The 14,427-nt window shown below is 49.5% G+C and overlaps 1 protein-coding gene across 1 annotated transcript; it reads right to left on the reverse strand.

The window, feature by feature from the left end:
* Positions 1–223: 223 nt before the first annotated feature.
* On the reverse strand, positions 224–14,162 carry LOC144284098 (ubiquitin carboxyl-terminal hydrolase 17-like protein 6). Its single transcript, XM_077848454.1, has 4 exons — positions 12,648–14,162; positions 9,624–9,768; positions 1,750–1,820; positions 224–328 (listed from the first exon to the last, which is right to left on the reverse strand). Exons 1-4 carry the CDS (start codon positions 14,160–14,162, stop codon positions 224–226), a joined length of 1,836 nt encoding a protein of 611 aa, XP_077704580.1.
* Between the last annotated feature and the right edge of the window lie 265 nt (positions 14,163–14,427).

Raw genomic sequence — 14,427 nt, forward strand, 5'->3', positions numbered from 1 at the left:
CTGACCCCATTTTTATTACCATTAGGTCTAAATTCAGCAGAAGTGTTGGTAAAATACCAATAGTTCAGGAAACATGAGTCCTGACGTTAATTCCCCCGCTAAAATATACCAATATAATTTCACTTGCAGAAATTTCAATCTCCACCAAATCCGCATGGACTCACACCTCCATTCACAGAGACACACACACACAGGCACACACACGGAATCATAGAAATCGCTCTCATGAGGGCATCATTAGCCTGTTGAAGCTGCTGAGTGGCTCAATCCCTGCAGCAGCTAAGAGGATTAGGTGGATGTCTTTCAAGTGGATGAAACGACACGTGACCTTGGGGCAGTATAAAAGTCCGGGAGCAACGGAAGTGGCCATTCCTGACCATCCCTCTCTCCCACGGGACACCCAGTCTCCTGCAGTGGAGTCTGTCCAGGACCTTTCTCAGCCTCTCCTGATGGGCGTGAGGACCACAATCGCACTTCAGGTGAGTTTTCGGGCCACTGGTCCGACCTTCCCTGTCTGAGCAATGAGACAGTGAGGAAATGATGGAGGGATTGACCCTTCCTCCACGGGTTAAGGACTCTTTCTGGTCTAACATGTTCTGAGAACAGAGACTGAGCCAAGGCATGGCTGTGAATGCCCTGGACACCCGGAGGTTCCATGCCAGTGGAATGGGGCCTCAGGTGTCACATTGGTGTGGGGTGGTGGACGAGCAGGGACAGAAGGCCCCTAAATGTCTCAGTGGGCCCTGCAGGCCTAGAGAAGACACAGGATCAGGGTGCCTGGGCAGCTCCATTGTTTCAGGGACTCACTTGGGTCGGGTCGTGATCTCAGGCTCTGGAGATGGATCCAGGCCCTCACTGGGTTTCTGATAACTGAGTGTCTCCATCTCCCTCTGTCCTTCCTACAGCTCAGGTGATCACATTCCCTCATACACACACACACACTCTCTCTCCCATAAATAATTGGCCTTTTTTTCAATAGAAGAATCACCTGGTTCCCAAGGTGAAAAGAAATTCACCTCCCAAACCTTCGATGGCAGTTAATTGGGGGCACTGCCACGAACACATGGAATGGAAGTGTTCAGATGGGCAGCTTCCCATCGAGAAGAGGAGAATGTGTTTTCCCAATGAATTTGGACTTAACTATGGCTTCCTCTGCTGTCACAAAGGGCATTCAGATATGAGAGAGGGACGTCCACTTTCCTGACGCTTTTGCCCTTTGCGTGCTCCATGGTGCATCCCACTGGACCTCAATCGGGAGAGGTCCCGTCCCTGGTTTTGCTCCCACAGGGGATTTGGAGAGACTTTTTTTTTTATGATAGCCACAGAGAGAGAAAGGGAGAGAGGCAGAGACATAGGCAGAGGGAGAGGCAGGCTCCATGCACCGGGAGCCTGATGTGGGATTCGATCCCGGGTCTCCAGGATCGTGCCCTGGGCCAAAGGCAGGCGCCAAACCGCTGCGCCACCCAGGGATCCCGGATTTGGAGAGACTTAATGATAGTGTCAACAAGATTCTTTCCTTAAGGGCGGCCTTCCTCAGAGCGGGGATGTGGCTTGGCTAAGAGAGCGAGGCAGGAAGGAGGAAAGAGAAGTGATGGGGGAAATGTGTGTTTCTCTGGCAGAACTGTCCTGAAGCTCGCTAAGACCTCCTTGGGAAGACGGAACAGGGAGGATGCCTAGGTCAGGATGAATAGGACTCTCTTGTTTCTTTTCCCTCAGGCTACCAGAAACCCATCCCTGAAGCAGACTTACTTGTCCCTCCAGAACGTGGGACTGTTGGCGGCCAGTCATGCCCAGCTTGGGCCCGACAGTCCCTTGAGACCCTAGAAAGACAAGAGGCCTCAGAAAGCAGGACTGGCCCTCAGAGTTCCCAGACTAGAGGAGGAGGATCCCAGGGTGAGTGGGGAGGCTGGCATGGGTTTTGAAGCAGGAGCTCTGCCAGGAGTCTTGAGACAGTCTAGGCTCCCGGAAGATCGTGGCCCAAACTCAGTTGTCCATCGTGACATGGGCAGGAAATCCCCCCAGGCTACACACTGGGACACTCAGAGGCTCTGAGCATCAGCCCCAGGGCACCATAAGATCAGATCGAGCCTTTTGTTTGTCCCCAGTCTTAATGATGTATCCACCTGTCCTCAACCTGACACCTCCAATCCCTCTTGCCCTTTCCTCCCTTCCACGGGATGGGGAGTAAGCATCCAGAGGTCTTCACTATACTGACACCTCACTAGCCAGATAGGATGTCCCCTGTCGTCATCCGATGTGCCACTCCATGAGGATGGCCTCCCATTCGTGTGCTTGGCAGGTTCACTGGCATTTGATTGGATGCACTGACCCCTGCCCCTTCCTCCCCCAGGTAAAGTGCAGGGACTGTGGGGCCTTTGGACACAAGGCATCAAGCACCAGATGCCCCATAAAACACTGGGGCATGACCCTCGTTCCCATGGCTTTGGGCTCCAGGAGGCTGAAGGAGAATGTGGAGCCGGGGAGTCAGCGGGACCAGCGGCAACAGGCTGGGTTTTTGGACCAGGCTGAGAGGGAGAAGGCAGGGAGACGAAGGTGAGGAATGGGGCTTGTGACCCGACGCCAGGGCTGATACGACAGACCCCGAGTCCGTGTGCATGCACAGTGTGCAGGGCGGCTGCGGGCAGAGCCAGGCTGGGCGAGGCAGGCAGAGGAGCTCCCAGGCTAACAGGGTCCACATTTGGGTGATGGAGCTGTCCCTGCTGATTTGGTGTGGGGTTTGTGGCTGGACAAGTGTCCCTGCACCAGTGAATGTATGGAGCTTGGCACATGCCAAGGCAGACCCTTTCAAACTCTGCATGCAAGAAACTGCCTGGAAGACCTGTTCAGCTCCCTGTAGTTAGGATGAGGGGCAGATATGGCGTAGAGTGGCTGAGGAGGGAAAGGACCAGGTTGGCCCCAGCCCCGAGCCAGTGTCTGGCTGAAAGCCAGGGAAGGGAGTTCCTTCTTCTTTCCCTGCTTTGATTTCTGGTGCAGGCAAGAAGCCGAGCAGAGGAAGGGCCCTGCTCCACAGGTTCCCCAGGAGACCCCGGGAGGGGCAGAAGCGCACCTGGAAGGAAGACACGGAATCTGGTGACTATGTGAGGGTGAGTGTGCGCTGCTTCCCGGGCTGTGCCCTTGGGGACTCGCTGGGCTCCATGGGCCTCCTGGTGGAGGCGGGGCTCCACTTCCTCTCTGACCAGTGGCAGTTGAGTAGCGTGGTCTTTGCACCCTTTTTTCCCTTGGTGCCCATGATGTTGCCTTATGCCTCATATGTGTGTGAACCGTGGCTCGTTGGCATGTGATGGACATTGGCGGGCACTCCTGGGGCACATATCATCCTCAGAGATCAGGCCTCTGTCCTTCATGACACGTTACCCCCCTGCCCATCCCCTTCAGGAGCTGCCACCATGACTCTACCGCAGCAGGACTCCTATCGCCTCATGAGCAGAGAGGATGGAAGCGCTGGTCCAATGGAGGAAGCATCGCTGTGAGGCAGGACTTTGCGTGTCCCCCGCCCCATGTCTCAAGTGCATCACAGCATCCTGTGAGGCCTTTGTTCTGGAACAGCCCTGCAGCCAGAACCCTACTCCTAGGTCAACAGATCCCATCTTTTTCTTTCCCTGTTCCGGGGGAGAGGGTGGTTACTAAGGTCTTGGCCGTTTGTTGGTTTCTTTCTTTCTTTCCTGAATGTTCATTTTGCCTTGGTGCCGGGGCCAAACTCATGGAGTCCCGTGTGTTCTCTTTTCCCACAGTGTCCACACATGCCGATGCCCATCTACACCACCAGGAGGCCTTCTATCCCTGAGCCGGCCCTGCTGAGGGAACCACGTAAAGAAAACCCAGTCGTGAGTGTCCAGTCCCATTCCACATCACGTCTCAGAAGCCCTTAAGTTAGCCTCAGACCACCTGGTGGACCTCCTGGTGCCCAGGAAGTGCTGATTGCTGACACCCCTCAGCCAGCTCGCCAACCCTGTGTCAGGGCTGATAGCCTGGTTGTGCAGCAGAGAGCCAAGAGGCCCTGCATAGTATCCCTCAAGGGTCCCCAGGCTGGCTCCAAGGGCCATGGGTTGGGACACACCCAGGCACCACCCAAGTATCCTGAGGAGAACACCCATCCTGCTGTCAGCAAAGCATTGGCAGACAATTCCCAAAAGCCCCTCCAGACTCCAGGCAAGAAATGTGCCCACATGCCCCTAGACAGGACCCTGAACCCCCGAAAGAAAGCGTGGTGGAGCCCCAGCCAGCACACCCGCAGGAGCATCCAGGAGGGCCTGTGGGGAATTCAGGGAATCTGTGTGCTCCAGGAAGCAGACGTGCCCGTGGATGCACAGCCAGGCCCCCGCAGACCAGGAAGACACCTGCCCTCCATCCAAGCAAGGGCCCCCAGCCCACACCTGCCACACCTCAGCTGGAGACGCTGCAGCCGTGCACCGAGCCCCCACGGCCGCCCTCTGCGCGGGCCCCCACTCAGCCGCTGAGAATGGTCTTCACCAGATTGGACAGAAGCTGCTGGAGCTCCCGGTTCCTTGCAGCTCCCTCATTCCTTCCTCCCGAGAAGCCAGGCCCTGCTCAGGGCCCTCCTGCCCCCCACCTGTTGAACGGAGCCTGTGTCTGTGGCCCCTGGAGTGTCCTCCACGGTGACCTACAGGTGTCCTCATCCTCAGTAGACACTGAGAGCGAATGAGCCAGCTCCTGGCCTCGGACATTGTCCTCCACCCCACTGCACCCTCACGGGGTGACTGAGGACCTGAGGACGTGGCCCCTCCTGGACTCATGTGGGGAATCAGCACTTGCTCAGCTGCTTTGCATGGAAATTCCTGGGTCCACAGCGTGCTGCCCCTCATGCCCCTGGGGCCCTGCACAGACACCCACCCCCCAAAACACACCTTGCACTTTTCTTTAGGGAAATCTGTGTGCTGTGGCAAAGGGTAGTCTTCCCTCTGGAATGTCAATTTTCTCTTCTGTAAATAGGTTTTCCAATAAATGGAGGGAAATTTGAATCAGCACTTGTTACTCCATTGGAAATAGAATCTAAGATGTTAATGTGTCTGTGGTGTACACATGTGTGCCTTTGGGGTTTTGGCATCGAGAACCCACTGTGGGCCCTGCAAATGGACATACTTTTTTCTCCTGAGATGAGTTTTTCTAGACTGTGGTGGTAGCTTTGTGGGAATTGTGGTGGGCAATATTTCATCTGTGCATTTCAGTTATTCTCAGCATTAATTTAGATTTGTGTGTAGTGTTTTATTTCTCTTAATAAAATGTTAGCACCAATGAAATGCATCCATGTGTTTCTTAAGATTTTGTGTTCTTTTTTTTTTTTAAATCTCAGCAATTCTGAAACTCTCTATAGTTAATTTAATTCCTCCATCCTTGATTAACTGAAACGGGACAACAGCTTGATAGTTTTGGGGGATCTGTAGACTTTGAGGGTCTCCTGCACACCCAGTCTCCTTGGTGAAGTACTGCATAGGGAACATTGACCGTGTGCACCCTGTGAGGGAGCCCTGTGTACTGTATGGGCCCTGGGTCGCACATTGGTCTGTAATGGGATGAGTGGGTGGTTTCCCTCTATACATATTCTGGATCCCACTTTAATGTTGGATCATGATGCCTCCTTTCTGAGACCTGGGCAAGGAGATTTTTTACCCTCCTGATGATTTCCTAAGGAGGCAATGGTTGACAAGTCGTCTAAATACCACAAGACCAAGGCCACGGAGTCTCTCTCTCTCTCTCTCTCTCTCTCTCTCATTCTCTCTCAGTCTCTCTTTCTCAGGGATATCTCTGATATGGGCCCATGGACACAAAACAATACAACACCATGCCAAATGAGAACAAACCAAACCAAGCACTTCCATATTTGTATTCAGAGAATTTCTTTTTCTTTCTTTTTTTGTTTGTTTTTTTTTTTTTTTTTGGAAAAACAACTGACTGCTCTTTTCTCACTCCAGAGCATCTGCTTAAGGGTGTTCCCTTTCTCTGTGCAGATGCCTGTAGGTGGAGGGTAGAGGAGCACACTAGGGTTTAAAAAGTCAGAATGCAGTAGAAAAGCCACAGAGTGCAATCCTTCTCCCACCCCCAACCCCTAAGTAACTCCCATTCATGCAATCATTATGTGACCTGGATCAGAATCTGGCCCCTTGAGCCTCAGGCCCCTGTCTCATCCCATGAATGCCGCCCTATTGCTATCTCATGGCTTCTGAGGAAAATGCAGCTTCCTGGGCCCTCAAGAGATGCATACATGAATAGAAATATTCCCTACTTTCTGGAGGCTATGAAAAAGTCAGTCGGAGAAGGACAAACATTATATGTTCTCATTCATTTGGGGAATATAAATAATAGTGAAAGGGAAAATAAGGGAAGGGAGAAGAAATGTGTGGGAAATATCAGAAAGGGAGACAGAACGTAAAGACTGCTAACTCTGGGAAACAAACTAGGGGTGGTAGAAGGGGAGGAGGGCGGGGGGGTGGGAGTGAATGGGTGACGGGCACTGGGTGTTATTCTGTATGTTAGTAAATTGAACACCAATAAAAAATAAATTAAAAAAATAAATAAATAAAAAAAAAAAAAAAAAAAAAAAAGAAAATCCCAGAGGTCCAAAGGTATGAAGGTCTATCCTCACAGGGGCATGTTGGGATTGGAACTAGCAAAGTAGTCTAAGGATTCTTGGACTTGCAAGAATATAGGGCACAGGGGTGAGGAGGCAGGCAGGCTTGAGCAAAGGGCCTTATTCTGGGCTCTCCAGCACAATTAGGACTTCATGCGCTGTGGAGGGGATTCCATCCATGTGCACAAGGAGACCAGGGAGAAAGGCTAGCGGAAGAAGTCCTGAGCAGTCCGGTGCTCTCCCCTCTAGTCACCTCACTTGTCTTTTGCTTCCCTGCCATCAAAAAACCAAACCAAACCAAACCTAAAACAACCAAACACAACCAAACCAAACCCAAACCTATCTTCCCAAAGGAAAATCCACTCTCATCCAGATATGGAAGATGACAGAATTATCTGAACAAACATGTATAGGTTATGGATATTAGTAATAGATGTATTTAGCACAGTTGGATGCACATTGGGTGAATCCTCCCTTCCTTCAGCCTTGGGGAAAAATGGGGCCACTTGAAGGTGAAAGGATTAGAAGCAGTGAGCAGCCAGCTTTGAGTGTGGAAATGATGCTGAGGACCTAGGTCAGTGTGAGCATGTCTGACCGTGTCCTCATGCATCCCTCATCCCATTGCTTATCTTCTCTTTATATTGAAAGACCAATTGTCCAAACCACCATGGGTGGAGTGTTGGCAGCAATGTGTTTGGTCATATACAACCAGCACTGATTTGAAAACCCAGGGCACCTACACAAAGAAATGACAAACTACCGTGTACGTCGATGACCTGCAGCCTTGCATGGCGACAGACTTCTTTTCAGGAAACTATGGGCACAAAATATATATTGAGAAGTCAACCCATAAACCCGGACGCTTGATAATATTTGGAAATGCAAAGAGGCAATGAAATGCTTATATTTCAGGAGTTAAATGCATCCTGCCTGATTAGATCATGTTGATTGAATCACAGCCCCTTCACAATCCACCCCCACCTTTGACTGAAGAGCAGGTGCCTGGCAAGGACCCATCTCCCGCAGGGAATTGCTCCATATCCCAGCAACTCTAACTTGTCCAGACACTTTACTGTCATCCATCTGTGTGACAATCTCCTGACAAAGAAGAGGTGGGCACAGGATTTCAGATCACTTCCACTCCAATTTTGGTCCTTGGGTGACACCTCAGAAAGATATTCTCCACTGAATGAATGTGGGTTTTGAGGTTAACTAATGGGTGCTATGTAACAATTATATTCCTTTGGGGCACGATTGACTAATGCATTGTTGAAAGGTAATTAATGTGTGATTATGCTGATTCTTATGATTTGGGCAGCGTTCTCGTGTTCTTTCAAACTTTGGTCACATATACATGCATTTAATGTTTCCATTATTTCCTTTCAGAATGAATTATAACATTCACGAATCACAGTTATTAGAAAATAATGAGACAGTTTGAATTTTGTGGAGAAAATATCAGGGTTTCTTTAAATATTATTTATTCATCAGACAGATTGAGATAGAGAGCTAAGCGGATAGATCTGTGTCAGTTGGAGAGTGAGATGGAGCCTCTCACTGAGCAGGGATCCAGACTGTGCACAGAAAACCCCAGAACCAAACCACATTGTTGGAAAAGTCTTGAAAATGTCACTGAGTTGGGAGGTTGCCCTCAAGCAGACATTATCTAGAACACTCCAAGGGGAAAAGCAGCCACATTGGAAGGAATTGGCAGCATCGGATTCCCTCCTGACGGCGGGGCTCTTCCTTATCCACCACCGTCCCCCGTCTCTGCACCCAGAGTGTCTTCACTCCATGCTCTTCCTCCGTGAGGGATTTCTTAAAATTCCATTTTCTCCCCGAGTTCCCTCCCTTGCTTATGGAGTCTTCAGGTTCCATGTGTCCTTCAATTCTTTGCTTCTGCGTGATCGCTGGCATGTGAGCCCCAACATGCTAGAGCCACCACGTGGAACTGATTTACTGAGATGTCTCCAAATGGAAAAATCCCTAATGCAACAAAATGTATTGATTCTGTATATATTCCAAATCGTGTATCACACAAAGTATCACTAAAAATTTTAAAGACAGCTATGGTTTTCTTTTTAATATTCCCCTGGCTATTCAGGGTCTTTTCTATTTCCACACAAATCTTAAGATGATTTGTTCCAAATCTCTAAAGAAAGTCCTCAGTGTTTTGATAGGGACTGCATTAAATGTGTGAATCGCCCTGGGTACCCTTGACATTTTCATAATATTACTTCTTCCAATCCGTGAGCTTGGAATATTTTTCCATCCCTTTGTGTCTCCCTCCATCTCCATAAAAGTGTTCTGTAGATTTTAGGGTATAGATCCTTTACCTCTTTGGGGAGGTTGATTCCTAGGTATCTTATGTTGAATAGCAGGGGTGAGAGTGGCCATCCCTGCCTTGTTCCTGATCTTAGGGGAAAGGCTCCCAGTGTTTCCCCATTGAAAATGATGTTTGCTGTGGGCTTTCCGTAGATGGCTTTTAAGATGCTGAGGAATGTCCCCTCTATCCTACACTCTGAAGACAGGATTATCTCTGTCCACTGCCAGAAGAGTGAATGCAATGGCTTCTTCAAAAGAAACTAAAACACTGTACTGAAACCTTCTCATCTTGCCCTCTGGTAACAGGGGGCTAATGTATTTTATGTCCCCTAATCACCGCAGGGGTGGGGTTCTTTTCCCATTAAAATGAGCACTTTTAATAATATCACCGTGTTATGGATTGTTCTCATCTCCATGCCTTTACTGTGCTTGATTTCTATGAAGTGGAGAGGCAGAGCTAAGATGTGGTACATCTGTGGTGTCTTCTATTGGAGCAGCTGGTAATGGGATGATGCACACCTCACGGGAGGAGGCAAGCTCCCTAGAAGCTGTTTCCTGTCTCCTGCCTGAGCTCAAACCTGCCACGAGACACATGCCCTAATATATCACCTGTGAAAAGTCCTGACTTTGTTTTCTCCTGCTGGACAACACAAAAGCTCATGAAGGGGAGTCAGGTAATCCTTCTGCTTACATTCACCCACCATGGCCAGGAACCTACCCTCCTTGTCAAGCTCACAGATCATTGATTGGATGTGGCCTCCCAGATTAAACCTCCATATACTGCCATGGAATCTAGCCTTGGGGCTGTCCCCAAAACCCAGTTTCAGCCCAGATTTCTATTGTGAAAACAATTCCAGCCTGACATTTTGCCACAGGTTGATGGAGCCAGGTCTCAACACATTGTAACCTGGAAACAGGTATGAGGTCCCCCTAGAACTCCATCCAGGATTGGCCATTCCAGTTTCTCAGGAAATAACTCACGAATCTGTGGATCCCTGAGTGGCTCAGTGGTTTGGCACCTGCCTTTGGCCCAGGGCGTGATCTTGGAAACTCGGGATCGAGTCCCACGTCAGGCTCCGGGCATGGATCCTGTGTCTTCCTCCTCCTGTGTCTCTGCCCCTCTCTCTCTCTCTGTCTATCATAAATAAATAAATGAATAAATCGATCTTTAAAAGAAAAAGAACTCGTGAATCTGGTCTGTGGGAGGCTCTGCAGATTCTTGGTCTGTCCTCATGACTAATAGATCTTGATATAGAGAGACACCCCTCGAGTGACTAATGGATACCTGGACAGGATGAGCATTGACGTCCAGACACCTAACCAGAGAATCCATCTGCTGACTGCCCAGCCTCCACCGTCCCCACAGTGTGCTATCCAACCATCTCCCGTCATCCCTCCTAGGGGTCTCTGCTAGCCTTGGACAGAGATGGTGTGCTTCTGGTTCAATCTACTCCCTCCCCCTTAATTTCTCATACAAGCATCTTCCTGGTCAGAGCTCTCATAATTGAAGAGACCCTGAAGAATAATGTCCCTATGTCCCATTGCATTTCCTCTTAAATGGCTGCTGGCGCTTTCCCTATATTGAGCCAGTGAGTAGGAGTGAGAAATTCCCATGGGGGGAGGCTATGAATTTGAGCTGCAGGTGACCTAGAGGTGGCTGTGGAATTCCACTCAGGGGAAGCAGGCAAAGATGCCTCTGTGAGGAGCCAGCCTGGAAATAAAATAACTGTTTCAAGGTTCTGAAATACTGGGGAGAAAAAGCCTGCACACCAAATTATATGTGGGAATCTTTTATTAAGAATAAAAAAACACACAACTTTGTAATAACATTTTAGAGCAAAAACAAACAAAGCAGGTGCAATATTTTACATAACAATTTCAGAGAAATAATATCAACAAGCACAGAAAATGTCTTCTAGGAGAAAACATGGTGTAATTTGCAAAACTCTGGATGGGATCTTTTTCTAAATCAGAAATTCAGACATTTATAAAACAATTTCAGATTAACTTGTTAATTTCTGTTTACAACCAGGTTACAAATTGCCAGGATGATTTCCCTACATTTGTTAGAAAATGGATTTCACTAAGACAAACTGACATTCCAGACTGGGAAGCACGCTTTGACATTCCTATAGATTTACCTAAAGAAAAACTGCAGCATCTGTGTAGTGGGGGGAGTGTATGTGTAGGCGCACAGAAGCAGGACACCCAGCACGTGGTGGACTTGACCGTTTCCATCCAGTTCAGCGGAGGAATTGCTGGTTCACCACATCAGTCCAGGTGGGGATATATCCTCATTCCCACAGACACCTCCTCAGGGTCCTCTGCTGTGGAGGACAAGTCCCCGAGTCCATGAGCTGTCTCATTCCCTATGACAGTCTTCAGAGGACGGGGATACCTGCAGATGCCCTTAGGGAACTCTTGGCAAGACATGCACACAGGTTCCCTCACTCCTTACGACACAATAAACTGTATTGGCCATAAGAAACACAATTCCCAGACATGAAAGTAACCCTGACACCTTAGATCTCTAATTTGTCTTAGGTACATGAAAATCTCCAAAAAAGCCTGATTTCTTCTGCACAGATCCTATTGTCCCTTACTCTCCAGTAAGGGTGGCATGTCCAAGTTTGAATACAGAGTGAAAATAACATTATGATGTGATGTTACAACTGCACATCTATGGTCACACTCAGAGGCGTTTGGTTGTCATGCAATAATTTCCATTCTACAATGAACTTGTCAAACTCTTTTGTAAGAAATGCAATGATAACACAGAACACCTATAACCTGACCTCAAAACGCTTTGGTAGACTCATGAACTTGGCACTGTTTTCCAGAGGTATCAACCCAGGTCCAAATTTGAATTTGAACTGGTCTGAAATCCAGAGTCCACTGCTTCTGGGTCAAGAGATGCCACAGAGTAGACGGTAGCAAAATAGTCATAAAAAGTTATGTTCAGTGGGAGGCTGGGCATTTCCCTTTGGAATAAGAGTCCTTGTTAGTTTGCTTCTCTTCAGTCTTAATGTGGGAGAGAGTGAAGGGAACATAATAAAATCACTGTGGTTCAATCATGTCTGGATGCAGTTATCGCCCCAAAAATAAGCACTTAATTTCCATCTTACAATTTCCAAGCAATGACCAAGACACATCGCTAGCAAGACCCAATACATACTTATGTTCAGAGAAATATTCTTTCAATATAAATAGAAGAAAAGCATTGGGAAGTGGGGAGCATGATGAAAGGGTCAAACATACTGACTTCAACCCCAGGTCCTCAGCATCATATCCACTCTCAACCCTGATTGCTCACTGCCTCTCACCTGCAAGTGGCCCCCACTCTCCCCAAGGCTGAAGGAGAGGCAGGTTCCTCGATACACCCCATATGAAATCCACACTATCCCAATAAAAGATCATGACAATGAACCATGTTTAAATATCAGTGTCCTCAAGTTTCAGTTGAAGGCCATATCCCATGAACACACCAGATAGATGGTTCTTCCATACATATAGAACACACACTTCACACAACACAAAATATTTCCAGTATGGGACTGTGTTCGGGTTTGGAGTGAGTGAGTGACGCTGTGTGTGTGGGTGTGTGCGCCCATGTGCACCAAAGTTAGGAGACACATCCCTGGACTGCTTCCCCAGAACTCTGTCCCTTCTTGCTCATCCTCTTGGTAGGTCTGGCTCTCCCTGGCACACGCGGGACCTTGGCCACGTCCCCGGCCACCTGAGGTGGGAGCATCCCAGCTGCAGTGGTGAGCAGGTCGATGGTCTGCTGAGGATGATTCTTCGGCATCTCAGGTCTGTATTTGGAGTGGTGAAGGATGACTGCGTTCGCAGGAAGAGCAATTTCTCTTCTCCTGACATTGAGTTCAGGCTTAGGGCGGTTGCATTCTTGGAGGCATCTCCACTGGTCTAATGTCATTTGTTGCCTTGAGGTCTCTTCCCCACGCTCCTCCAACTCAGGAAGGTTCACGGAGGGATCCATTGCCGGCTCTCCTGAGGCCTCACCCACCACTGTGGGGTCTGCCTCGAGAGATGCGAGTCCTCCCTCCTTGACTGACTCCCTCCCAAGGTCTCTCTCCAGATCAGTCTTCTGCATATAAAAGAGGACATAGGCAGGTTGGCGCAGCGCGCAAGTCACATCACAGGCGCTGATCTTAGCATCATCCATTTTATACCACTGGCCATTTCCTGCCTTTACGAAACAGAAGTAATGTCCGCTGTGGCAACTCCTCCCAGCGTGCACCAGCACGGCATAGAGCACATAAACCAAGGGTCCTGCCCTCTGCTCAGACAGGTAGTGTTGCATGTCAAGGCGCTCAGGATATTGCACCTCCTTAGTCATTTTGTTGCCTGTCAAGTCTGAGAATCGTCTCAAGACCAGGATGAGGACCTTCGGGGAAGTGTGCAAAGTCAACACCTTGGACGCAGGCACCTTCTCCAGACACTTACGACAATGGTAGGCATTTTCACCTTCCAGCAGTTCGGGTTTCACCAACTGCTCCAAAGCTTGGATGACGCTGTGAGCATCCCCGATGTCCAGGCTGATGTCCAGGTAAGGTTCCAGAGTGCTCGAAATGCCTTGGCAGTGGAGACACTGGATTTGAGACCTCCAGTACCCCCCAAAGAGTTGCTGGATGAGGGTGCTGTCCTGAGGACACTCAGGGTCTGAGAGCTTGTCCTCAGGCAAGCACGCTTGCTGCATTGCATCCAGAATGAACATGAGATACTCATGGGCATCTTCCTGCTTGTATCTGTGGAAGGTGGCGAGCAGGAGTGGCAGGGGCCGGAGCACACGTCCAGGATGGCAGAGAACCCGCGTCAGGTGAGCCTGCAGGGTACACAGCATGCAGGATGTCTGCCTCCTACAGGTGGTCCCGTGCTGCTGGGACAGCATGTAGCTGGCGAGGGGCTCTGTGTAGGTCAGACACTGTAGGGTCGCATTCACATAGCAAGTGTTGCCCATGTTCTGAAGCCCGGCTCCCACCTGGGAAAGGCTCTTCCAACTCAGAGGCGTCTTGGTGGGAGGCAGCCCTGCTGATGCGGGAGCCAACGGGTCAGTCGGGGAGGAGAGCGTCTTTGATGCAGGGGATGTCGTCTCGGGCACAGAGGGTCCTCCGTGGACTTCAGCACCGCCTCTCCTTGACCAGCATGACTGGGGTTTGGGAGAGGCGCTGAACTGAGGCTCCTCTGAGGGGTGGAGGTGGGCAGCCTCCATGTCTGCAGAAACAGTGTCCACAAGATACATTCAACCAGGAGCTTCGGGTCGCAAAGGGATGCTCCTCTCACTGTGCCAGTTTCCAAATGTCAGATAGTGAACCTCACCTCCACCTTTTATGGCTTTTGGGCCCTGGGATAAGGCACAAAGTCCTCTCATCCACTTTAATTGCTAGATTGGATTACAGGATTTGGGTGTGGTCTCTCCCTGACAGAGACCATTCAGGTCAGCCCAGCTCCTAATCTTGCCTCCCACAACAGACAGC

This window comes from Canis aureus, chromosome 15 (genome assembly GCF_053574225.1).
Source record: "Canis aureus isolate CA01 chromosome 15, VMU_Caureus_v.1.0, whole genome shotgun sequence".
Classification (NCBI taxonomy): Eukaryota; Metazoa; Chordata; class Mammalia; order Carnivora; family Canidae; genus Canis; species Canis aureus.

Coding starts and splice junctions, on each gene's coding strand:
- LOC144284098 (XM_077848454.1), bottom strand. CDS start 14,162: ATGGAGGCTGCCCACCTCCACCCCTCAGAGGAGCCTCAGTTCAGCGCC. Junction 9,769..12,647: donor TGGCCGGGGACGTGGCCAAG/GTCCCGCGTGTG, acceptor TTTTCACAATAG/AAATCTGGGCTGAAACTGGG. Junction 329..1,749: donor CCCACGTTCTGGAGGGACAA/GTAAGTCTGCTT, acceptor TACTGCCCCAAG/GTCACGTGTCGTTTCATCCA.